Source organism: Amphiura filiformis, chromosome 7, assembly GCF_039555335.1.
Source record: "Amphiura filiformis chromosome 7, Afil_fr2py, whole genome shotgun sequence".
NCBI lineage: Eukaryota > Metazoa > Echinodermata > Ophiuroidea > Amphilepidida > Amphiuridae > Amphiura > Amphiura filiformis.
Genome location: NC_092634.1, coordinates 3915255 through 3940857, shown reverse-complemented (window position 1 = coordinate 3940857; position 25603 = coordinate 3915255). Strand labels below are relative to the sequence as shown.

The 25603-nt window shown below is 35.7% G+C and overlaps 1 protein-coding gene across 1 annotated transcript in view; it reads left to right on the top strand.

Annotated features, from left to right (window-relative positions):
• Positions 1–25603, top strand: part of LOC140156568 (rho guanine nucleotide exchange factor TIAM1-like) — a 128312-nt gene that overhangs the window by 6372 nt on the left and 96337 nt on the right. The window contains exons 2-3 of the mRNA XM_072179508.1: positions 12531–12715; positions 24942–25063. Coding sequence (XP_072035609.1) covers positions 12531–12715; positions 24942–25063 — 307 coding nt within the window. The remainder of the gene's footprint in view (positions 1–12530; positions 12716–24941; positions 25064–25603) is intronic.

Below are 25603 nucleotides of genomic sequence, written 5' to 3'. Positions count from 1 at the left end.
CAATTTTTTTCTTAAGCATTGGTTTCTATGGGACAGGAAATTGTCAAAAGTCGCGGGAAAAATCTTCAAAAGTCGCCCAATTGGGCTACCAAATCGCGGGTTTGGCAACCCTGATTAGCATCTGTCAAATATTTACTAAGTTTCCAACAAATGTAATTTCATTCCAATTATTTTGATAAAAGAATGCAAAAAATTATATCGTGATTGAACATAACATATTGAGGTGTAGGAAAATTTATTTCAAATCAGTTTTAATCAAGATGTGTATTGCTGGTGTGTATGCAAGCATTAATTGATTTGATATGACCAACTGACCTAATGTCCCATGATAGAATCACTAACATATGAATTGGTCATTTAAGGGGGTACTACACCCCTCGATAAATTTGTGTATATTTTTGCATTTTTCTCAAAAATTAATAACACAGTGGTAACAAAAGTTATGTATATTATAGGGGCAAGGAATCCAATTACTACACTGGAATTTCAGTGACCCAAGACAAGCGGTTTGTTATTTATGATAAGAAATAAGGTACCACTAGGATGTACCTCATTTCCTATCATATATACTGAACCGCTTGTCTTGAGTCACTGAAATTTCAGTGTATTAATTGGATTCCTTGCCCCAATAATATACATAACTTTTGTTACCACTGTGTTATTATTTTTAAGAAAAATGCAAAAATAGTCACAAATTTACCACAGGGGTGTAGTACCCCTTAATATGAAAACACTTCAGTATATTTTGATAGCTTTTGTTTTAGTTGGTGATTCATTTGCACACCAAATGATATCATCTACTATTTCCTAATAGTGCTCGTTAATGGAATGGATGCCAAATTAATCAAGGTCTCATTAAAACTACATCTACAGGTATTGAGTCATTCATTTGGGAAAGAAAGGGCACAAGGGTTTTAAAAGGGTATTTCATGATCCACAGTATCCTCTTCCCCACTTTTCTCAAAAAAAGATGAGATTTTTATACCGCTGGATACCTGCTATGTACTGTTTATGTACACAAAATTGTTTTAATTTGTTTAGCAAAAATATCATGAAATTTGAATTATGTTCTGGTACACCAGAACAAAATTACAACACATTGTCTATGGAGCGGTGTAATACACATAATCATGCATAACTTGCAAACGCAAAAGCGGAATCAACTGAAACTTTGGGAATAAGCTTTTTCATGGATATCTACTGAAAAATGTCATAAAAAGATGCTAGGATCACAAAATACTCCTTTAGGTCAAAATCAACATAATCCTAAGCCTGAAAGTTAAGATTTTAATTTTATTTGGACATTTGACAGAATTTGGTTGTACAGGACACAGGTGCATTGAAAAGGGGGCACTTTAGACAGTTGGAAATTTTCATAAGGGCGTTTATTAGGTGATATCTGCTAAAGCGTGCTTGTTACAATTTCAAGATTGAGTCCTCTTGACATAATAATAATTCATTCAACTTGCACGCAACCTCAAGGTGCTTTACAAGATAAACAAAGTACAACTCTAAAATTACAATAAATTATTTAGCTAAGATAATTGTTTTTTTTTAATGACTACAATTCATAGTTTTGTGACCTTCTATATTACATAAAACTACAAATTAGGTGGATGTTATACTGCATTTTGATGTGGCAGTCTTGGCAATGCTCACTGGATATTGATGGGTACCAATCATTTTGATACACCCTGTATACTGCAAAAGTGGGAGTGTTCATGCATTTCGTGTTTTAAGCAGACAGTGTAAATAACAATGCTTATAGGTTCACAAATATTATTTAAAAATAAGTAAGTATTTCAAAATGGACTAAGTAAGAAAAAAATTATGGCACTAAAGTGTCTACTATTATACCATAAACGTTCGCCTAATGGCGCACCTGGGCTCCTATGTCTTAATAGTAAATTTCATGTACAAATAGAGAGCTCCCTTTGCTAAAAATCTCAACAAGATTTAAGGGTATGTGCCCTAATTTGCTGTGGGATTTTTATAGGATGGCACTTTTAGTTTGTGTCTTAAAATTCCAGTTATGTCAAGGGAGCCCATAGCGGCATTAGGCTAACGTTTACGGTAGTTCTAACATTTATTTAGTTCATTTCAAATGACTAATCACTGAAATCTGTTATAATGGGACATTGGTAGTAGAAGGCGACATATTAACTCACATTTATACCAATTATGAATTAAATGATGTACATGTGTTTCATATAGGGTGTACATGTGTTTCATATAGGGTGTTCAAAAATTCATTGTTAAGATATTACATGATGGGCCAACAGTGTGATATATTAGAAAGCAAAAATTTGAAGCTAAAATACCCAAAAGTGCATTTATGAAAACCAGTGTGCAAAATGAACATGCGATGTATTAGGCTAAAAAAGAGAAGGCCTCTCGGATGTTCTGTGTGCATGTGTTCATTTTGTAGTACACACTAGTTTAGGAAAAATTGGCCAATTTAATATCCCCCTAATTTTATTTGCAAATAGAAATATTGGTAAGATAGGTTTTAAAACAATTTGCTGTAAGAATTGTGTGATTAATACTTTAAATTAGTGAAAATATTTCATTATGTGTATAAAATGTAAGTTTTGAAAAAGAGCATCTCAAGCTTATTTTGACTGAGTTTGAGTTGGGGGGGGGGGCTGGGGGAGGGGAGGGAAAAAACTCACTGCGAATTGGATTTTAAATCTTCACAACCTCCGAGAGACATATAATTTGTGGCTTATTTTACATTTTACTATTCATTACACCATAGATTTTAATCTATGATTACACCTACTACAGTAAATTTAAGTATTTCTTGGCCAAACTTTAACACTATAACCACTAGTGGCTCCGCGATAAACACACACGAATATAGCGAGGTATAGAAGAAAGCATACATGCGCCTTACATTGCATACACGCTTAGTACGCTACAAAGACGCAACGCGCATGTTCAAGTTTGGCCAAGAAATACTTAATTTTATTATAATACCCGGGACTAATACTTTCATAGATCATGATTCCTGAATATTTCATGTATATTTGCACTTGAGTGGTTTTGTAATTTCATAAGTTGGTTAGCACACATGTACCAACCATTGTTAATGGCTTATTTGCAGAAGTATTACTGCCTTTATTCTATTTGAATTAAATCTATTATGCTTCAGTGATATAATTACGACACATGTACGGCAGCTGTCAAAAATATAAAAACTATGCGATCATTGTCAAGTTCATTGTGGCTGGAATTGTTGGCATGCTCGTGGTTGACACGCTGTTTTCCATGTGGATAGACGCATACTTGTAAACGGCGATTTGACACTATAATGCAAGCAGGTAATCTTGCTGACTAAATACAGAACAATAGGGTATGTAGATAGATTATAACCATTTTGTCAGAAATAATATCGGGATATAAAATAAATGGTAGTAAGATGGAAGAGAGAAGTGCAAGTCATTTGGTGGTTATGTATGCTTTTGAAAGATATACTGTATAAGTGGTAATTTTCGCGTACAGTTATTTTCGCGATTTGGAGTGAGAGACACATTTTCGCGAAAGTTATTTTCGCGATTGCCCAGTCCTCCTCTATACTTGTAATACATTATTGCATACATTTGCGAGGTGTTATTTTCGTGGTTGGAGCTCTAATCGCGAAAATAAAACCCTCGCGAAAATTACCACTTATACAGTACTCTTACTTTTTCACTTTTTTGTACAATTTCCATCAAATTGTTATTATTTACTCAAAATACTGAAATAAATATAAGTAAATAACTGTTTTGTGATCCACAGCCTCATCCCCACAATTTTCTCAAAAAAGTTGAGATTTTTATACCACTGGAAAGCTCTGGCTATAAATGTTTATGTACAAAAAATTTCTTGCGGATTAATTCATTTGGCAAAAATATCGCCAAATTTGAACACAGTGGCCTATGGAGCAGTGTAATACAATTAATCATGCAGAACGCAAAATCTGAATCAACAGAAATTTTGGGAATAAGCTTTTTTCGTGGATGCTAGGATCATGAAATACTCCTTTAAATGACATAAATAAGATGATTACAATGATGCAGATCTGTGATCATTTTGAAGTGATAATCCTCCCACTTGAGAGTTACAATTTAGAGTCTTAATATGCAAAATGTTTGTTACATTCCACATTGTTGCTTTGTATTGTATTGATTTCCCATGTTTTAATTGATTACTGCTATTACTTGTGTGGTTTGCCTAAATACAAGTTCATTAATTCATAAAAGTCATAATAGGGCACCTGTATAGTATTGGTCATACATCATTGATGAACTATTCTGCTTGCCAGATACTTGGCAATTCCACAAATTGTGAATTATTTATTCTCTTATCAATTTCTTATGGTGCTTGTGCGTAATTCTGTATTGTAGGAATATCCTATCTGTTATTTATATTTGGGGGGGGGGGTTGGGAGGGGAAAAAGTGAATGGGGGGGGCAAACTGGGATAGGAAAATCCTACCTGTTATTTATATTTGGGGGGGTTGGGAGGGAAAAAAAGTGAATGGGGGGCAAACCGGGATAGGAAAATCCTACCTGTTATTTATATTTGGGGGAGTTGGGAGGGAAAAAGTGAATGGGGGGCAGGAAAATCCTAGTGTTAATATGGACAGTAGTGGTGTCGGCACCAGGAATTTTCCGGACGGGGGAGGGAAGTGAATTTCGAGGGGGTCGGCCAATTTTGAGCTAAATTGCTGCAAAAAGAGGACATTTCATAAGTGTGTGTGTTTTTATTGGGGGGGGGGGGGTCCCGGGGTCCACCACTGGTTATAGACATTGTAAAAACATTAGGTAGAGAAATACTTGTCGTTCCCATAGTGAAGCATTTATTGAATTCTCAACATTCTAAAGGTGCTCAATTCTGCCCAGAACTCTCAAAATGTGGAATATGTCGGAGGAGATAGTCAGTATTGAAGATCCAAAACAGTTCAAGACACAAACTACCAATAATTTAGCACCTATATGCGCACACCCGGTTCCTCTACCACACCAGACAGGGGTGTTGAACTGTATAAGAAGAACTAGAGGTGTCATGATTACTGACCATTACAACTGATCAATCATGCTCATACTAAAAGACCCGAGAGTCTGTGTCATAATTCATTATAGTGGCCTATGCTCATGAACCTGGAAACAACTATTAAAATGATGAAATAGTCATAAAACATTTATGATAAAACTGTATTATCAGTGATCAGCTATATATTCACACAATGAATTAAACCAAAAATGACTTGAATTTAAAACTTTTTAAAGCTGCTGTTATCATGTAAATTATTTATTTCAAAAAAAAAATCAGTTTTGCATAATATTGGCACAGGATTGTGATTGGCATCATGCAAGGTATCAAAGTTTTAAAGAAAAAAATCTAATCTATCTGTCTTATTGACTGAACAGTTCAGTGCAGTGTGACTTGGCAGAGTTTGATTTGGATTCATGCCATCAGGATTTCCAATTGCACCTGTATTAAACAAGACAAGTGAGACATTCAACTTCCTTGCCATTCTGTATTGGGCCATTCCAGTTGAAATCCATACACCCCTTATGGAAGACACAACCTTAATCTTCAATACAGGGAGTGTGAATTTCAAATGGGGTTACCTGAATGAATGACTTCTTTTGAAATATACACCCCCTGTGTGGGAGATTAAGGTCATGTCTTCCATAGGGGGTGTATGGATTTCAACTAGAATAGCCTAATACACACACAGGCAGAGAATTATATTGCTTCATTGCTGCATGACTTGATCAATTAGCATAGGAAGATCTATGATTCCTATGATTTCCATGAAATTGTCCCGAAACCTCAAATCAATCAATCAATCTTTATTTTCATTCAAAAATACAATACAACAACGACAACATTAAATACACATTTGAATGAGGAGATACTCAGAAGGCCAAAAAGGCCAGAAACAAACACCCATTTAACATATTGACCTAAGCTTCATAATTTATCTAATACACTACGTACACTCATATATACACCCCCTCTTACATACACTCAAGAAGATCTAAGCAGAAAAAATTCCATGCAGAACCTAAGAGTAGGACAAATTAAGACTTCATAATATATTAAATCACATATATCGCACCAGAAAGCTGACATTTCTGAATATAGGCTAGGAGATCAGTTAATTTAAGTGATTTTTTAAAATGGGAGAAAAACAAAACTAAGAAGTACTTAGTGTACATTTCCATAAAATTTGTTTTAATTTGGGACCTAAAGAGTTTTACTGATTTAGCCATTTTTGCGCATTTGTCAATCGAATGCCATTTTCTTGGCCGGACAGTTCTTATTGTATAAGCAAACTCTCTTTTTGTTAGGCAGATCTTGTAATCTTCAGTGTTTCTTGTGTGATACCAGTGTTGATTTTTGTACTCAACAAAATAACTATTGAAGGTCTTTGGTTACCAAATTTATATGGTCAATTTCCAACAGGTAGACGTGTATAAGACAAGACAAAGAAGACATTGAAATCATTTAAGTCCATATTACCCCACCTCATAAAACATTATTATACCATGGACTGACACCTCTTTATTCGGAGCCCTGCCATCAGGCTTGACAAAGAACCTCATTTCCGACAGGTAGACCATCAACGCCTGTATAAGATAAGACAAATGAGGCTTACTTCCACGTATACCGCCCACTGCTTGAGTTCACCAGCAAACAAAAGTCTAGAAACACGCTCAGGGCTTGGCCAGACACCAGAAATATTATAAGTGAGGTGACAAAATTTTATGTGTAACTTACCATGCAAAAATTGTGTTTGTATAAAGCAAGTGGGTGGTTAGCATGGTTAGTACTAGGATCCACAACATGCTCATCTATCAGGGCACAGTTCTTTAACCCCAATGCAGTTGCACATTCATTGAATGACCTTCGAAAATGTTGGTACGCAAACTCATACTCCGCAAATTGAGGTCAAATTTTGCTCTTTGATTGTTTAATTGAGGTTATTGAACTATGGCATTGGGATGAGGCTATTGTGGTCCATAGTGTAGGCAGATGTGGGTGAGCTTTATGAAAACAAAAACATGGCAAATAGAATTTCATAAATGCATGTATAAAAGTGCATTACGATTATGAAATTTAAAAGGTTAGGGAAGTTACTGGGGTAAGTTGTTATTTTTGAAGCTTTTTCTGGCTGAATACCTTTGAAATATAATAATACAAAAATACTAATCGTGCAAACTTAATCATGAAAAGTAGGCTAAATCAGAGCTGTAATTTATTATTTACTTAGAAATAAAACTAAGAATTAAAGGGGGATGGCCCAATTCACCAATATAAAGTTTTGAGCTTAAAAAAAGAAAGCCTTAACTGACAATGAAACACATTGTGAGTTAAGACTTTCTGGTTCTCAATCTTTGATTTCTTCTTCACCCTGGGTCAGGGTGTTAGCCAGGATCCAGAAACTATCCGTCAAAAAATTTTTGGGGTCCAATATCGATTATGCGCCATGATCGATCACATTTGTTTCAAAGTGTATTGTATGTACTGAATTTGGCAGGTCTACATAACTCCAAATATTTTGTATCTGTATCTTTAGTTGATACATATCTATATAATAAATGTACCATACATGACAAACCACTATTGCTTTAAGAAAAAAAAAAAAAAGCATTTAGCATTTCAAATATCCCCATGTTCTCTCAAAATGGCCCATATGAAATCATGGCAATGACAAGTTTTATTCAAGTTTGAACTAAGAATCATTTGGCAGAGTATTTGGATGAGCTCATCAATCTATACCGATTCTCATTACCATGATTACCTTGTGGAAATTGCTTTCAATTGACATCAATTTAGTCAATCTGTACACCACCCAACTTTACAAATGATCAAAGGCAACCTAATTAAGGTCAAAACTAATATCCACAACAGACAGTGTGTTGCTGCTGTTGATGTCTAATGCGGGTTTCATACTTTCTGCTGCTTGCTGCTGAGCGGCGTGATGCTTCATCATGCCGCTCGTACTCCCGCTTGCACTTCTCTGCATGTGGAGTGGCACACCGCTCAGCGGCATTACTATGAAAGCCAATGTTGCTCAGTGGTGGTGGTAATGGTGCCCCCCTCCCCATTGTTGAAAGAAGTGCACAAATAGGGCCTATCACTCATTAATTTTGGTTATAATGAAGTTGAATATCAGTCTCAAGTGATTTTGTGCTGATTTTGACTTTTATAGCTAGAAGGGGGCGCAGAATCGATGCTGAATTGGTCAATACGGCGCCCCCTAATGGTGGTGCCCAGGGCACATGCCCCACTCTGGAAAGTGCTGGAAAGTCAATCAACAATAACATTGGAGTGGGACTTGTAGTTCTTCATTGGTTCAGCAGCAGAAAGACTTATGTCCAATAGCTGCTATGTATTTGATTGCCTGTGCACATTCAGTCCACTGAAATAATGCACACTGCTAGCACTACTTTCAGGCTCTGTTACTTTAGCATACTATCCAGAGAAGTTGTGTTAGGCGCTCGGTCCAGCCCTTTCGGATTGGCCTCGCGCTACACACTCGCTAAGTCCGTGACTGTCATAGACCCGGTCATAGACTGTACATGTGTATGAAACACTGCATCATGATCACTCATGACTGAGCTTGCAGAGACATTGTCCCACTAATCACCCATCAATATGAAGATTATGATGTTGTACATAAAAAACAAACACTACCAAGGAAAAAAATCACTGGTCTCATATTAAACCCCATCACTTCTTGAGCATTTATAATGAAACCTAATGAAGATGCATGGAATTCCCCTTCCCGCCAATGCACAGTCAGTGACCCCCTCCTGGAGCTCAATCTACCATATATCATAAAGTTTCCATCATACATCCAGTATTTATCCAATTCCATTGCCGTCTTGGAGGTCTGGAGGAAATCAATTAAACTCTTTAGAGTTCTCTCCGCACTAATATCTGTCATAAAAGGCCAAAAAAATTGTTTGGTTGCCCTTCCGAGACAAAAATTTGGAGGGTAGGTAGGTCGATCCCTTTTTTTTTTCATGGACTCTTCCTTGATTTTTCCTCCATTTTGAAAAGGCTAGTATTGACAAATGCTTGATCATTTTATGGTAAAAAAATTGTGTGTTTTTGGACTGGATTTAAATGGAAATACTTCTTGTTTTCAATCAAATATGCATTTATTTAAAAAAAAAATGAGTGAATAACAAATATAAGAGTCCTTGATTCTGTCCAAATTTAAGGTTTCTTCTAAAAAAGTGATTGAAAAAAAAAGCTCTTATTTGGTCACCTGCAAACTGAAAACTACTTTGGTACAAGTTATCTCATCATTGCAAATGCTCATGCTGCAAATAAATTTTCTATGTGCCCGACTGAATTAAATCATTTACTAACCGCCTTCTATTTCATCTTTTCTTTTAAAATCATATAAATGATTCAGTGTACTATTGTGGTGTCATGATTGTACTTTCATCTGTGTATTCCTTGCCCTTGATTAAGAAGAAAACACTCTAACAAATTGAATATATGTAAATATATTATATGTATTATTTTTAACAAGTGAAGCATAAATGTCTGCTTTTATACTTACACGCATACCTGCATTCGTCATCTGCTAAATACAACTAAATATAGTTAACTCTCTCCACACGGTGTCGTCTGCAGATGACAAGTTATAAAATGTATTTAAAATCATTAACAATTTCAGTATGATACATTTTCATGACCATATTTGGAATCAGCATCAAAAATGCATTAAAATAAGTACAAACAAGCCTAGTATTGGTTCAGTGGTTTTTAAGATACCGGGTTAAGATAGTTCTTGATATTTTGAGAAAATATTTCAAAACTTGGACCTATGGCTAGCATGCAGAGCATTAATTGATTAGTGGCGATACTCATCTCATCAGGCCAACAAACCACAAGTCCTCAATTCTTTTAAGCTTCCATTAATATTATTGCTAGTTTTTGTTTCAATTGTATACAATTAGCAGGTCTATTCCGTGAGTCAATTGGCATAAGTAATCAACTGTGTCAAACTAATCAACCAAATAGCTTTATCAATTTTATGCATTTATCACACTTCATGCACATAAGTCACTCACTGTATGGTCAAGAGACTGCATCTGAAATTACTACATTTGAATCATCTATAAATTTAAGCAGGCCCGTACGTAGGGGGGTGCGGTCACACCCCTCCAAAAAAAATTTTGCAAAAGTATACAAAATGTCCCAAAATTTCAGAATTTGCACGCGTAGCGAGCCAAAAAAATCAAGTTTTTACGTTTTTTTGGTCAAAAAAGGTCCAAATTTTGGGGTCCACTTTTCACAAAATCGCACCCCCTCCTTGCAAAAAAGTCCACTTTTTCAAAATCAGCACCCCCAAAAAAATCCTGCGTACGGGCCTGAATTTAAGCAAGAAAAATGTTTCACCTTTTTGTTTTATGCTCTGCATGCTAGCCATAAAGTTTCAACACAAAAAGTCAGGCAAAAAGTCCCAATACATTTTGCAAACTAATTTAACAAAATGATTATATAATATCACTTTGTCAGTGTCAAGTATACTGATTAATCGCTAATACTACTAATTATCGCGTAAGGCAAGGAATTAGTACACAAAATACCAAACCAAATTATTAATAACCTGGGAACACACATCTGTGGATTAGGAATTATGAAGAGTATTAAAATCTTAACTTATGTAAGTAAACCTATGTGTGCCAATCTGACTTATATCATTAGGCCATATTAATTTAATTGTTTGTCTCAAAGATCTTCAGAATTTTAAATGGTAACACAGAATGTGGTTTTATTTTGCATTATTTTGGCTATTCCTTCATGTAATCTTACAAGAAATTGGGGTTAGGGGTACACTATGGACCACAATGGTCTCTTCCCAATGGCATAGTTCAATAACCTCAATTAAACAATGTAGTACAGTTATTACAATCTATACATGTGTGTAACATTTTACCATTCTTGCATAAATTAAAAAAGTTGTGGGAAACATTTGTACATCACTTCCAGTTTTTAGTGTGCATAATAATTCATTGTAAACAGTGCTATAGCCTATATATTAAGTTCACTTGGACACAGGATACAGAGAAGGTATCTTACACTTCCCACAATGCATTTCTTCCATTTCAATTTTCTGTACTGATTTGTTGTCTAGTGCAACATGTGTTGATAGTGACAAAAAGTGCCTCAATGAACAGAGCACATAAACCAGGTCTTGCAACCTGTGTTTATTTCTTGACTATTGATCCATGCTTAGCCAGTCTGTTCTCAACATGAAAACAAAGGGAATCTGTACAAAGTAATAGCAGTGTCATTTGATGTAATGAGGTGATGCGTCATGTTGCAAAGGATTCTGGGAAGAGAAAGATATCATCTCTGTATAGAATGTTTCAACTGGCTTTTTCTTTGAAGCCTTAAATATATACATTTCATTGTTTACATTTATGCAATATCATATTATACACCACAATAACAGTTTTCAGTTCTCAGTTATGTTCTTGGAATGGGATCATGACCTTGGACTGATTTTTGTACATTGATTCTGTATCATCTTTGAACTGAAACATATTCATACACTAAATTATAATTTGGTTCAATTTTATTGGGTTTTTTTTTGTGTGTGTGATGGGAGGGGGAGGTGTGATTGGTAGCCTGAAATATATATTTTGCTGCGTTGAAATTCAACCTTCTTTCTTCTTTTCACATTGATGATAAACCCAAAAAAGGAAATCCTAACACTATTATTTTAATTTAATCATTAATCCATGTTAAAACTTCTCACCATGATTAATTTTTTTATGCTAAGCTAATGCCACTGCCATCATCTTTTATTCTTGCTTTAATCCAAGTTAAGAATTCTCATTCATGTATTCAATTTATATTAATCCAGTTTAGCAATTCCCTCTCACCAGGTTTAACTCTTCTTATAACAAGTTTAGAATCACCTTTTACCATTTCAATTCAAATGTATTTCTTTATTTATGTATTTTAATTTTAACTTAAATCCAAGGTTAATTTTTACTAATCCAGGTTAGCAATTCCTTCTCACCAGGTTTAACTCTTCTTATAACAAGTTTAGAATCACCTTTAACCATTTCAATTCAGATGTATTGCTTTATTTATGTATTTTAATTTTAAGGTTAAGTTTTACTAATCCAGATTAGCAATTCCCTCTCACCAGTTAAGAATCACCTTTTACCATTTCAAACCAGATGTATTTCTTTCTTTAATTTGACTACTAGGGCAGGCTAATCTCTGCACACCATGTGGAAAATATCTTTTAGTATCACTTTACCGCTCGCTCAAACTCCCTCGGTTTAATATTTGCTCTTATCAATTTACCAGTAGCCGGAGCTACGGTCCTTGCTTCTCACCGTACGTAATAAATAATTTTCTTTATGTTTTAGTTTACAAGTAACCTAATAAGAAAATTCCCCACTCATCATGTTTAATTTTCACTTATGTTATACCATTATACAAGCAGCTCAAACTGTGTACTTACTGTGTGTAACTTTCTTCTCTCTGTTTCAGTTTGCTCTTAGCTCAAGTATACACACTTTTTGTTGATGGGGAACAGCAGAGATGGGAACGCATATTGGATGGAATAGTAACTTTGAGCGTTGTATGTGAACAGGCCTCTCCCAAATATGTGTATCATATAACGACTGTTGACAGCGAGTTACAGGGACTATTGGATGCTTATATCACTGTGCCAGGTAAGATGCCAGTGTGTGTGGTTTGAGTGGTATAAATTGGGGGGGGGGGGGTCAATGGGGAGGGGGGTAATTGTTTGTTGTTCTGTGGAGAGAGAGTGTGGGAAGGGGTGGTAACATTCAGCATTGCATTTCAGCAGGCCTCTTCATAGTGTTGTATATCATAACGACTGTTGACAGTAAGTTACAGGGATTATTGGATGTTTATATTACTCGACTAGGTAAGACACCAATGTCTGTGGTTTGAGTTGAAAAAGGGGGGCAGTAGCATAGCCAGGTGGACCATGGGGTTGCCCCACAGAAATTTTAAAGAGATAAAATGGGGATGGCAAAGAGTAAAATGTCATTAAGATGACTAAAAGTGGGATGAAATATTGACCAATGGGGGTAAAAATTTGGCTTTGCCCCCCTAAAATAAAATGTTGACTACACTGCTGGGGGGGGGGGGGAGATAACCATCTGTCCTGCTGGGAGGCTAAATGTAAGGAGGGTGGTATTTGAGAATTGCATACATGTAATGACTGACAGCACTTTCCAGAGACCGTTGTGTATGTACATGTATGCTTGTATTTAATATGCCAGGTATTTAGTGTGATTTGAGTCCAGGGATTTGAGTATATATATAGAGCAAATGGGGGTGGGGCAGGGGAGGGTATGAGTGACGAGGGGCCAAGCAGACCTTTTACATAAATTGACGGATGCAATTAGAGATGTTTTCTTTCATGGAGAAGATGTGTATGGAAAAAGTTGAGAGAAATAAAACACAAATCTCCCAGGGGGGCCACTATAGTGTCAAGAGGGGGTATCAGGCGCGTCCGAGGACTCTCAAAAAGCACCCTAAACAAGTATTTCCGAGACTGAAATTTTCCCCCTAAACAAGTATAAGTTGCACGATTTGCTACCCTAAACAAGTAGTTGTCTTTTCCCCAACCCTAAACAAGTAAGTTATGCAATTATTACCCCTAAACAAGTAAACACACAGAACCCAGGCGGCGAGTGGCATTATAGGGCTAGCAATTTGTGGCAAGCCGTCTGAATTTTGAGCCATACAAGTTTACGTGGTGCTAAAGCTTACCTCAAAGTTCATGCAGTATGTCCAATATTTTCAAGATTTTTGGGCCAATAATTTCCCCTTTTTTGGATCACAGGTCCAACCCTTTTCATTGAAATATTGTAGAATTTATTCTTTGGGATTGGGATGTACCCATTTCTCCACATATCCAAGAGAATTTTGAACTGCAAGTCCAACGCAAATTACGACCATGGCGATTGCAAACCACACATCGAAGTTGGAAGAAGACGGCAAGCACGGCCAGAGTAGCAATTGGTTTATTTCCTAATTTCGTCTCGATTTAAAACATCCTAGAGCATTAATTATCATACTGGATTTAGTGGTAAACCCAACCAAAATCCTGAAACTCATTGATTTATATTTTAAGAAAGCCAAAATAGTTCCAAATTATTCAATCGTTGTGTTTGTAAATACCCCGGTAAAATTTCACACATGTTCATTGACACAGCTTGTTTACAAACCTAGAAGTTCGTGGTTGCTTTGTTGCTCCTTTAGACCATGTTCCGATCAACCAAATTTTCTGGGCTGGAAGCCACCAAGACTATGAATATTAATGAGTTTAAAGAGGCTCGGCAATCGGAAATCCTCTTATATTTTTCCTCATAATTTATTGACTCCACAGTTAAGAAAAAGCATGCTGATTGGTTGTATATTCTGAACAAGTTGTGACCTCGTCCGGGGACCTCGTGTTTAGTATGCTAGCTGGGCCAGTATAGGGATCTGTCATCTCTGACAGCTAAAAGATGGCTTTTAACTGCTTTTGGGGTGTAGGAAGAAGACACTTTCCTTTCACTTTTCATGAATGAAGGAGAAAGCACAAAATCACAAACTTTGCAAAACTACCCTAAGTACATAAAAAAAAAAAAAACATACCCTTTTACACCAATTTTACATGAATTTGATACCCTATTCACGTTACGCATGCGTAACGCATACTTAATCTGAAAAAATACCCTTTTTACGTGAATTTACGGACCCGCCTGATACCCCCCTGCACCATTACAGTGGCCCCCGGGACAAATCTAGGAAGAATGGCTTCTAGTCACCAATAGTGCAGATAAACCACCAAAATTATCTTGACAACAGCTAGAGATTATCAAAACAAATAAAAGTGAACAATCAATACTACACCTAAATGACATACAAAGGACATCAAAATCTGAACCGCCCCAAAAAAACAGGGACTGATTTGAATCATTTAAGGAAGAGCTTTTATATATGGCTCTTCTGTAGATCTTAGGGTCTTTATAAGGTTTTAGTCACTGTTGTGCATCTATCATCTCATATGACATGGGTGACATCATTATTTTAAGTAAAACTCGGTGAGGCCTAGTGTTTTACACCAAAACGTGAGTGATCAAAATATGACCTTAAAGCAGCTTAAAGGTCACAAAAAGTTTTTCTAAACTTCTGCCCTATGCACTAAATACATGGTTAGCGAATCGTTACCCTGCAATTGTAGGGCAGCAGAAATGACCCGGTTGACAGTGACTGGATTAAAAATGTAGGATAATGGAAGCGTGGTAATGCAAGGTGCTCAGTATAAACACGCTCGAAAGTTTTCAACTGACCTTATATATGCTGCCCCTTCCTGAAAGGGACTTAAAGAATGGTGCTTAAGTTTCATCTGTCGGCTTAAACTAATTTACAATTGACCAGCGGTGTAATTTGTCTACTGGCCTACATTGAAAGAGCCGCTTCCTCTGGGCAGCATGATATCAGCTGTTTGGCTACTGTAAACTACATGTAGCAGGAGTATATCAATTTGCAAATTCCGTAAAAAGTTGATAGGATATTTTTTGCAGCTATACTATGATAAAAGGAAAAAAACCCTTTTACCAAATATGAGCACTTCTATGTACACTGATTTTATGGTGTTTTCATTTTAACCAATTTTCCCAGAGAAGATATTTTGCAATTCCCACAATGCATTGTTTTCATTTAATATTCTGTACTGATTTGCTATCCAGTTCAACTTCCCACAATGCATTTCTTCTTTTTAAGTTTCTGTACTAATTTGCAGTCCAGTTTGATATGGGTAAATAGAAACGAACCTTAATGAACAGAGCACATCCAGATCTTGCAAATTATGTTTATTTCATGACTATTGACCTATGTTTAGCCAGTCTATTATTACCTTATTGTACGAAGGAATAGAAGTAACAGTAATGAGGTGATGCATCATGTTGCAAAGGATTCTGGGAAGGGTACAATATCTTATCTGAGATTTTCCTTTACATTCCAAATCAGTCTACATCAACATAAAGACTAAATCTTAATATTGAAGTAATAATAGAATTCGGGTATTTAATATCAAGCAGTTAAATATCATTTCAGGCAGAACATTTTAAAATATTGCAACATTGAAACTTATATAGAGAATCTGAAATCAAATATTGAATTTTTGTAACTTGCAATAATCACAACAGCCTTGTGTATATTGATTACAAATTAGGACATGGAAACATCAGAACAACGAGCCCTTAAGCTTATTTTGCTATTAGTGTCGGCACTTCTACAGTTGTCTTCATTTAGTCTGGCAGGAACTAGATGATGCAGCGCCTGGGAGGTTTCTCTGTGTATTCATAGCTACGCAGTTACAAATTACTATAGGAATTGGTTGGGACATGTCGTAATTTGTGGATTTCAAAGTTCGTCTTGCGGGTAGAGCGGTGACCCCTTTTCTATCTATCTCTTTTAATCTGTATCTGTTAATGAAGCTTTTTATGTTAAGATGGCAGAATGTGGTCACCATGGAAATTGAAATTAGGATGATGCTGTGATGCATAGATTGAATTAGCCCCCTGAGCACTACCTGCCGATCTAACATTGCCTCAGATTGGTCAATTACATGATATCACTTTAATCACCAATCAGAATGGAGCTTTGCAAATAGTTCACCCCAATGTTTTTGTGTGATGAAATTATTCTAACACTGTTGATGATTGGTACAATTGATAATGAAAACTTCTTTTTTGCCAATCGGCAGGTAGTTCTCATACTAGGGTTAAACATGGAGCTTGAGTGATAATGACTTTATTATAAGTCATGAAAGAAAAAAAAAATCAGTCGGATTCAGTACATACAAACTACGGCGTCAGATTGCCCATTTTCTATGGTTCACAACATGCCCAACAGCAGTTTAGTTTGCCCGATAATTGTCACAATATTTTGCCAATTGTATAACTATTAGGCCCTATGTCTTGCTTAATGTGTAACTGTAGGCAGCGTTCAATTTGGCTTAAAATGTCCATGCAAATTTTTCAAAGTAAAATTGAATGAACCCTGCCCAAGCCTGTAGCCAGAGGGGTGTGGTGGGGGCAACACATCCCCCATAAATCTGCATTTTATGTCTGTAAACAATAGCAATTGGGCCAAAAATGTTTAAAATTTTGATAAATGTACCCAAATTATGAACTTTTTGTGAAATTTGTTAAACGATAGGGTCCAAAAATCAATTGCAGAGGGGATAAAGGTCTACTTTTGGCCAGAATAAAGATTTCTCTTGGAAAGGTCTGCATTTGGAAAATCGTCACTGCTCACAAAAAAACCCTGCCTGTAGGTGAGATTCTACTTACAACAGGACACCTGTAACATTGTTTCAACTTGCCCGACAACTTACTACTTGTAATACAAAGAGTTGATGCTTTTGAGATGTGTTACAGGAGGCTTCTACAAGTGACATGGAAAGACAGGAGAACAAGTTCCTGGATCCTCAACAAGATTGGTACAAGTCTAACCATCAGAAATGGCATAATGGAGAGAAAGCTGAAGTACTTTGGCCATATTTGTCAGGAAACATGGAGGTGTAGAAAAACAAATTTTGCAAGGGGCTGTGGAAGGCCAACAAGGAAGAGGACATCCACTAACATCTTAGACTAATGATGTGATGCTGGTTTCTAACCAAGGAATGCATTAGGTGCAACGCACTTGGTTTGAGCCCTGATATCTTAATCCTGGTCACATCAGGACCCAAGTTTGTTTGTCTGAATGATTGTATTCACATGGAACAATCATTCAGACAAACAAACAATGTGGAAGTTAGTGGTCTTATCTTCTCTGGTCTTATTTAGGAGGAACCATTGCTGACTTATTTTATTGAAAAAATATGCAAATTTTATTTTCGATCATTAAAAATACATGTTAGTGAGTTGTGTTGCAGAAAATTTTTAACATATCGTTATACCTGAAATACCTGTATATTTATATACCATTAACATTTGATTCCCTGACATATATACATAAACTTTGTGTATGTCAGGTGTATAATAGTCTCATGTTAATGTCACTATGTTCCCAGTGCTGTATATAGCAGCCATGCTGAAAGGGTTGAAACTCAAACCAACACAATATATTGGATGTCAAATGAGTTATATTTCAATTTATTCACTTCCTTTTATTTTCACCATTATTTCAAAATAAATAGGTATTATATGTTGCCAAATTTCTATTACAAATGATGCGTACTGCTAACTGTTCAGCATATATTATTTTGCACAAAGTCCTATACGCACACACTTTTCGGCACATGCATACAGGTGAGGGCTAACGCTTAAATAAGGACTCTGCAAAATATTTTAATTATTGAAGAGATTCATCAGGAATCAGATTTAAAAGTCCATGTTTGTTTTGTTTTTTGCTGTCTACTGAAGATAGCAATTAAAAATGGGCATATCTGATGGTGAAAACTAACATTTTATGGAAAAGAAATACAAATTTATTTTATGGAAATGTTACAACATGGCTTTAAGCATGCAGATAATGAAATATGAGTCTAATGGGCTATTCCATTTGAAATCCACACTACCCATGTGAAAAATGTTGGAAATATGTTCCGCAGAGGGAGTATAATTTTAAATGGGATTAGCACATTTGGCAGCTCCATTTGAAACTCACCCTCTCTTCTATCTCTATATGTAAGATTCAGGTTGAATCTTACTCAGAGGGTGTATGAAATTCAAATGGAGCTGCCTAGTGCTAATTCCATTTAAAATTCATACTCCCTCTGTAGAACATATTTCCAGAATCTTTTACAGGGGTAGTGTGGATTTCAAATGGGAGTAGCCCAATAAAAGTTTCGAGATGTTTTCTGAAAATATCAAGAGCTATCTTAAGAACCACTGAACCAATACTAGACTTGTTGGTACTCATTTGAATGCATTTTTCATGCTGATTCCAAATAAGGACATGAAAATTTACAATTCTGAAATTTTTGAATTTAAAAAAAAATGTTGCTACTTGTCATCTGCAGTCAACTCCGCAAGTAAGAGTTAATCTTCACTGCTAAAATGTTGCCTCATTATGTTACTTCATCCCATGATGACACTTGAGGATGAAATTGAATTGGTATCCAGAGAGTCATTTGATGTATGAATGATCTGCAGACTGCAGGCAGGGAATGACGGATAAATATTCTATGTGGGTCACATGCATGTGGGCGATATCTGTTACTCAGCTTAAAGGAGCATGCAGATGTAGTTTACTTGTTTTTATATGTTATATTTGCCTGGATTATTAATAAATCAAATTAAAAAAAAATCAAATAGGAATTCTATTTTGTTTTGCATGTAAACTTTTTGCCATTCCCACACATAAAACACATGAAATTATTTTTGTCAAAATACATCTCCCTCATACACCCCCTGTGCACCGCCATTACGTGGCGCAATGGCAGCTACATGGCCATTGCTTCAATCATTAAGGTGGCTGTGTACTCTCAGACATGCATGTAGTAAAAGTGCAATAACTTTGTAATTATTCGCAAAAACATATAAAAGTATACATTTTTATGAAGGCAAGACATCAATAAATCTTAATATAAATACAGATTTGGGGTAAAAACAACAATTTTGAAGAAAATCACAAAAAGTGAGTTTTTGGCAATATTTGTTAGGTACATCATAACAAAAAACACTCTTTCCAAAATATTTTATTTTGTTTTTAGCTCAATCTTGAGGCTCCATTCCAAAAACGGTTTTTTTAGTTTTTTGATATTGGCCTTATTTTCTGAGATATTGACCATATAAGGCATCAAAATGAACTTTTTAAAATTCACAAACGCCTATTTGCACCAAATGATGCCCAAAATCGAAATAGACCAAAAATATAAAAAATGAGAAAACCGTTTCTTGAGTCGATCATGCTTTTTACGATGATCATATTTGCTTACCTATAGATGCTGTATTTATTGAGTTATCGTGTACCTAAATCGTCATTTTACCGAGAAAATGAACATTGAAATAATGGCCGTTGAAGTTTAAAGTGGTCACATTTTGCACTTTCATCGAATCTCACAGGAGAATGCGACAGTTTTCGCTTTTGTAACTTATATTACGTGAACATCGGGTAAATCCACAGCCCCTTGAGAAGTTTGAGCGAAATCCATTCATAACTTGATATTTAAATCGGGGAAAGAACTTGAAAAAACCCACATTTTATCAGCTAAAACGAGCCATTTGACCACTAGGTTTTTGTGAAATCAGTGCTTCCGTGGTGTTTCCATAAGATGCGCCACGCATGGAGATAAGCGTCGGCGTATCGTCGCGTATTTGTGCGTTAACAAATTGCGCGATCACGCAACGCGATGAGTTGTTGCGCGTGTACCTTGCTGGTACAACAAAGATTTTCTTTCCTTTTCAATTTCAAACACGAGTGGAATAGTGAAATAAAATCCTTAAAATATTGCAGTTGGAGTTTACAAATCTGGATTTTCATTCCTTGTATTTATAAAAAACATAACAAGGTACAAACATATCATAAAAACTCAATTTTGAGAAAGAAACAATGGCTAGAGTACACAGCCGCGTTAAACATTCATAATTACCAGAAATCTGCAAAAACGAACCCCCTAACTCGGAGGGCTGGCTACGGGCCTGTATAACAGCTGTGTTACTTTTTGTGCAGACTTTACAATACATATTGCCACCATATTGGATTGGCTCAAATTGGAGACCAAAACTAATGTACCTCCTCCGGAAGTCCTTATATCGAATGGCTTTGGGTGTTTAAGTAAACATGTTACAAGAGTTTGTGCATGTAGTGGTAAGCAATCATTTGGGTTATTCCAGTTGAAATTCATATGCCCTCTGATCTGACAAAATGACTCTTTGACACACAGTGTCATCACCCCGATATCTTCATGGCAGAAATCACCATGGTAGGTTGAATCCACAGCCATGCATGGCCATTTTGTTCCGACCTGTTTAATAGTTTTGAGACGCATAATGAGCCGACTAAAGCTATTGACAATAGCCTGGTGACTGACCTCTCTGTGTGTGAGTGAGCATGGTATACACAATGAGGTCATCTGCTTTTAGACTACCTCCACGAGTGGCCTATGCTGCGCTATAGTTCGCACATATAAAATCAGAATTTTTGTCAGTTTTTGAGCTCAATACGCAAGGTTCTTTCTCAATATGCAAGATAACGACTATCATATCCTTTCAACACATATATTCAAGTGCAAGCAAAAAAATATGGCTTCTTTAGAATAAAAATTACGGAGATATTCATCATTTATCATCTGAATATCAAATCGTGCATAGCACATTCACGTGTATCGATCCCGGTATTGATTTTAGTGTCTCTGCTGTACAAAGTAATTATTAACCAGGCGATGTTGGTGTGTGACATGACCTTAATATTCCACACGAGTGTGAGTTTCAAATGGGGGTGTATATATTTTAAATTAACTGGAATAGACCAACTGAAAAAGCCCAATGTGAAGATTCAACATTTTATTTTCCATGAGTATACTAACAGCAGAATGCAACTCTCCATTCTAATCCAATAATCTTTACTTCATTTAACCTTTAGGAGAGTAGGCATGGGTAATATGATTAAATGTTAAAACATTAATACAGATGTCTGTGTACTCCATAAGAGAGATTGAACTAGGTAATGGAGGCTTTGTGATGAAAGCTACATGATGGAGGAAGATGTCAGTCTAGTTCTGCCAGTTTTAAAAGGTGGTATACATGTAGTGATGGAGCTGGAAATTGTACATGCTAGCAGTCAGGAAATAAGATAAAGCCTTTATAGTTTATTCGGCTTATGACTGGCAAAAATTATTTGGTTTGATACGTTTATGCCAAAATCATGAACACACAGCCTATTTAGGGTGACCAGCTCCTTTGGCACATATATCAAGAACATGAAAAATGGCAAGAAATTTGTTGGAGTCAGTGGCAGTGCCACCCGGTGGGGGGGGGGGGGGAGAATTGTCCTCCCAGTCAGAACTCTTGCCCCCCTCTTCTAAAAACACAACATTATGATAATTTCCACTTTTTGCAGCAATTTTGGGAAAAACTTGTTGATTTTGACACCTCCCTCCCTTTCAAAAAATAAAATCCTTGCTCCGCCACTGTGGCAAAACAATCAAACCTCTTGTACCTCCTGAATGCAAAAAAATACAAATATTTAAAAACATTTGTTTCTTTTGAATTCATGCCACAACTATATAGTTTGGAGGAAATCAACACAAACAAACAAAACTTGAAAAGATGAAACCTCAACCTGACCACATCTTTAGCAGTGGTTTGCAGCACACTGAGTTGACAATTTGTCAATTAGAATCACATTTATATTGCTATTTATATTCTTAGTGTGATCTGATTGGATTCTTATTGGTATCACAGCAGTGAATCTAACCTCAGAAATATTAAATGCTCTGCGTGCTAGCCATGCGCTTCAGTGGAAAAAGTTCAAGTTTTGAAATATTTTCTCAAAATATCAAGAGCTATCTTTAGAACTACTGAATCAATACTAGGCTTGTTTGTACTCATTTTGATGCATTTTTCATGCTGATTCCAAATATGGTCATGAAAATTTACAATTCTGAAATTTTTGAATTTTTAAATTTTTTTTGAAACATGTCATCTGCAGTCGACACCCGCGTGAAGAGAGTTAAATATCTTGATGTGATCCAAAGGACAAATTACACAAATGTTTCAGGATAATGTTCATACAGAGAAGATATCTTGACACTTCCCATAATGCATTTCTCCCTTTTTAATTCCCTGTTCTAATTTGCTATCTTGTGCAACATGGGTCAGAAGTGACAAAATTGATGTCCAGATGTTGCAAAATATATTTATTTCTTGACTATCAGCTACTAATTGACCCATGTTTCACCAGTCTATTCTCAAAATGAAAACAAGGGTAACCTGTACAATTGTAATGGGAGTATCATTTGGTGAATGAGGTGATGTATCATGTTGCAAAGGATTCTGGGAAGGGAAAGATATTTTCTTTTGTGTTTATAGGTAACTCAAATCATGTCACATTCATTTTAAAATAAAATTATTTTATTACAATTGAAGAAAACATAGTGAAATCAGCAGTTTGTGTGCATCAAAGTGGAACATCTTACAACTTTTATTTTGAAATTAAATCTTAATACTAGAACCATAGACCATTTTTTATGGTCTATGCTAGAACTGAAATGTTGCTACTCACTTTGTACATTGCGCCCGATACCATAGGCAGTGTAGTAGTCGAGAACAATTCAAATAACCCTCATTTGAAATAAACAAATTTTCCACACAAAATTTCACACTCTCTGTGTAGAAGATTAAGGTCATGTCTTCCATAGGGGTGTATGTATTTCAACTGGAATAGCCAATGGGGAATTGGCTATTCCAGTTGAAATCCACCCTACCCCTGTAGATTTTGGAAATACCTTCCACAGGGGGAGCATTTTTTTTTTCAAATGTATTTGGTCAGGGTTAATCATTTTGAAACTCATACTCCCCTTGTATTATGGCTTTACCTACATTTTCCACAACTGGAGTGAGTATTTCAAATGGAATTTACCCAAATGTCTATTCTATTTGAAACTCGTACTCCCTCTGTGGAGGACTTAAGCTAAATCTTCCACAGGGGTAGTGTAGACTTCAACTGGAATAGCCAATATGTATAGTTCATGTACAATTCAAATATAACTGGATTTGATTGCAATAAACATGAGATAGCAATAACTTATGACGAGAGTAAAAATATATTGATATTGAAGAAATACACATTGCGACATACTAATTGATTTATGCACAAATGACATATTGAATACCTAGAATTCAGTTAAAGGCTTAATGTACGATTTCCTTTAAATTTTAAATTTTTCATTATATACTCAAAATGCTGAAATAATACTAGTAATAATGATCGGGAATGGTTTCTGTCCATTTTGAGCTGAAATAACGAGGTAACGTGAAGGAAACACTGCTTGTTATTTTGGCCGTTTAACACACAGTTCTATGGGCGGACATAAAGTCATAATTTCTTGAATTATGACTTATGTCGAACTTTGCTCTGTTTACCTACAAACACAACAAATTTAGCTGATTCCATTTAGGTGCAAGTTGTGACATGTGTAAACATTACAAATATGCAAAAAAATCAGGTTTTAAAAAAATTAACCAAATTCATATTATAAGATCGTACATTATGACTTTGATAGTTTAGAATGATTAACCTCACTACCAAGCAAACTGAAACAATAAATTAACACATGTATACTAAAATGTTTTGTCACTTTAATAAAAACTCTGTATGACCTTTGTAAGCCGTTACCTTTATTAAACAAAAATGGATATAAATTAACAGCATTGATTTAATAGCATCATACCTTACACACATGTCATTTACGTGGTGCCATCCGTCATTTACATGGTGCCATCCATGCAACATTTACAGTTACTCTACATGTAATACATATTTATCGAATGGGAAAGGAGACATGTGTATTTGATAATTCTCTGTCTTTAGTGTCAAATAGATTTGTTTTCAGTCATTTACAATGGCATTGTTTCTTGTGGTTGCTTCATTTTGAAAGTGTGGTTGTGCTGGTTCAACAAGGCTGACCAGGGTGCTGGGCCAACAGAGTTGTGCCTTTGGAGAATTTGAATAACAATTATGGCATGATTTGGTGAATTGCAAAATGTCATGCTATATACATATTGTTGGTCACATCTCATACTGTTCTATACAAAAACGGACTGTGTTTCACATACAGAGCTATATTGGTTTTAGTTTAAGCCTCAAACTTACTTATTGCTAAATTAATTTTCCCCAAAGGGTATTTTTTATGAAGAAGACACTTGACAGTTTTAATTTTTTTTTCTAAATATATTATTGTTTTTCATATTTCCTTCATCGCAGGCACACACGTTGTTCGCTGTACCAGCAGTTTTATTCAGTGGAAGGATTCAGATCAAGGAGGTGCGTGGGGACTCAACTTTCTCTCCAAAGATCATGCGGATAAATTCATTGATCTCTGCACAGTAAGTTTGTACATTACCTATAAACAGTGCTTTAAAAAATCAAAGCAGAACGATCTGTGAAAACCCCCAAATCAATGAGCATGTATATTTGTTTTACCTGTTTTAACGAGTCAATAGCTAGGGCTTGGTGCTATTGACTGGTTAAAACAGGAAAATGATTAGGATCACCATATGACCAGTGATTTTGTTTTTTCACAGATATTTCTGCTTCAATTTTTAAGGCACTGTCCACCCAATGAGTTAAGGTGCTGTTGCTTTTAGTGTTTGTTTTTAATATCTCATACATGGGTTCTACAGTTTACATAGTTGTATTCTACCAGATGGAAGCAACTGCAAGGCAATAGCTTTTTGGAGGGTAAGAAATGGATAAGATTCTTCTTAAAGTAAGAAGAGTTCAAGACTTTTAAAATTCCTCTAAGCCCAACTTAAGGAGATCTTAGAGTTTTATGAAATGTGACCTAGGGTCCATTTCACTAAACTTTATGAAGCTTTGTAAGTCTCAAAATCAATCGTAACTTACTACTTATCTTAAAATCCATA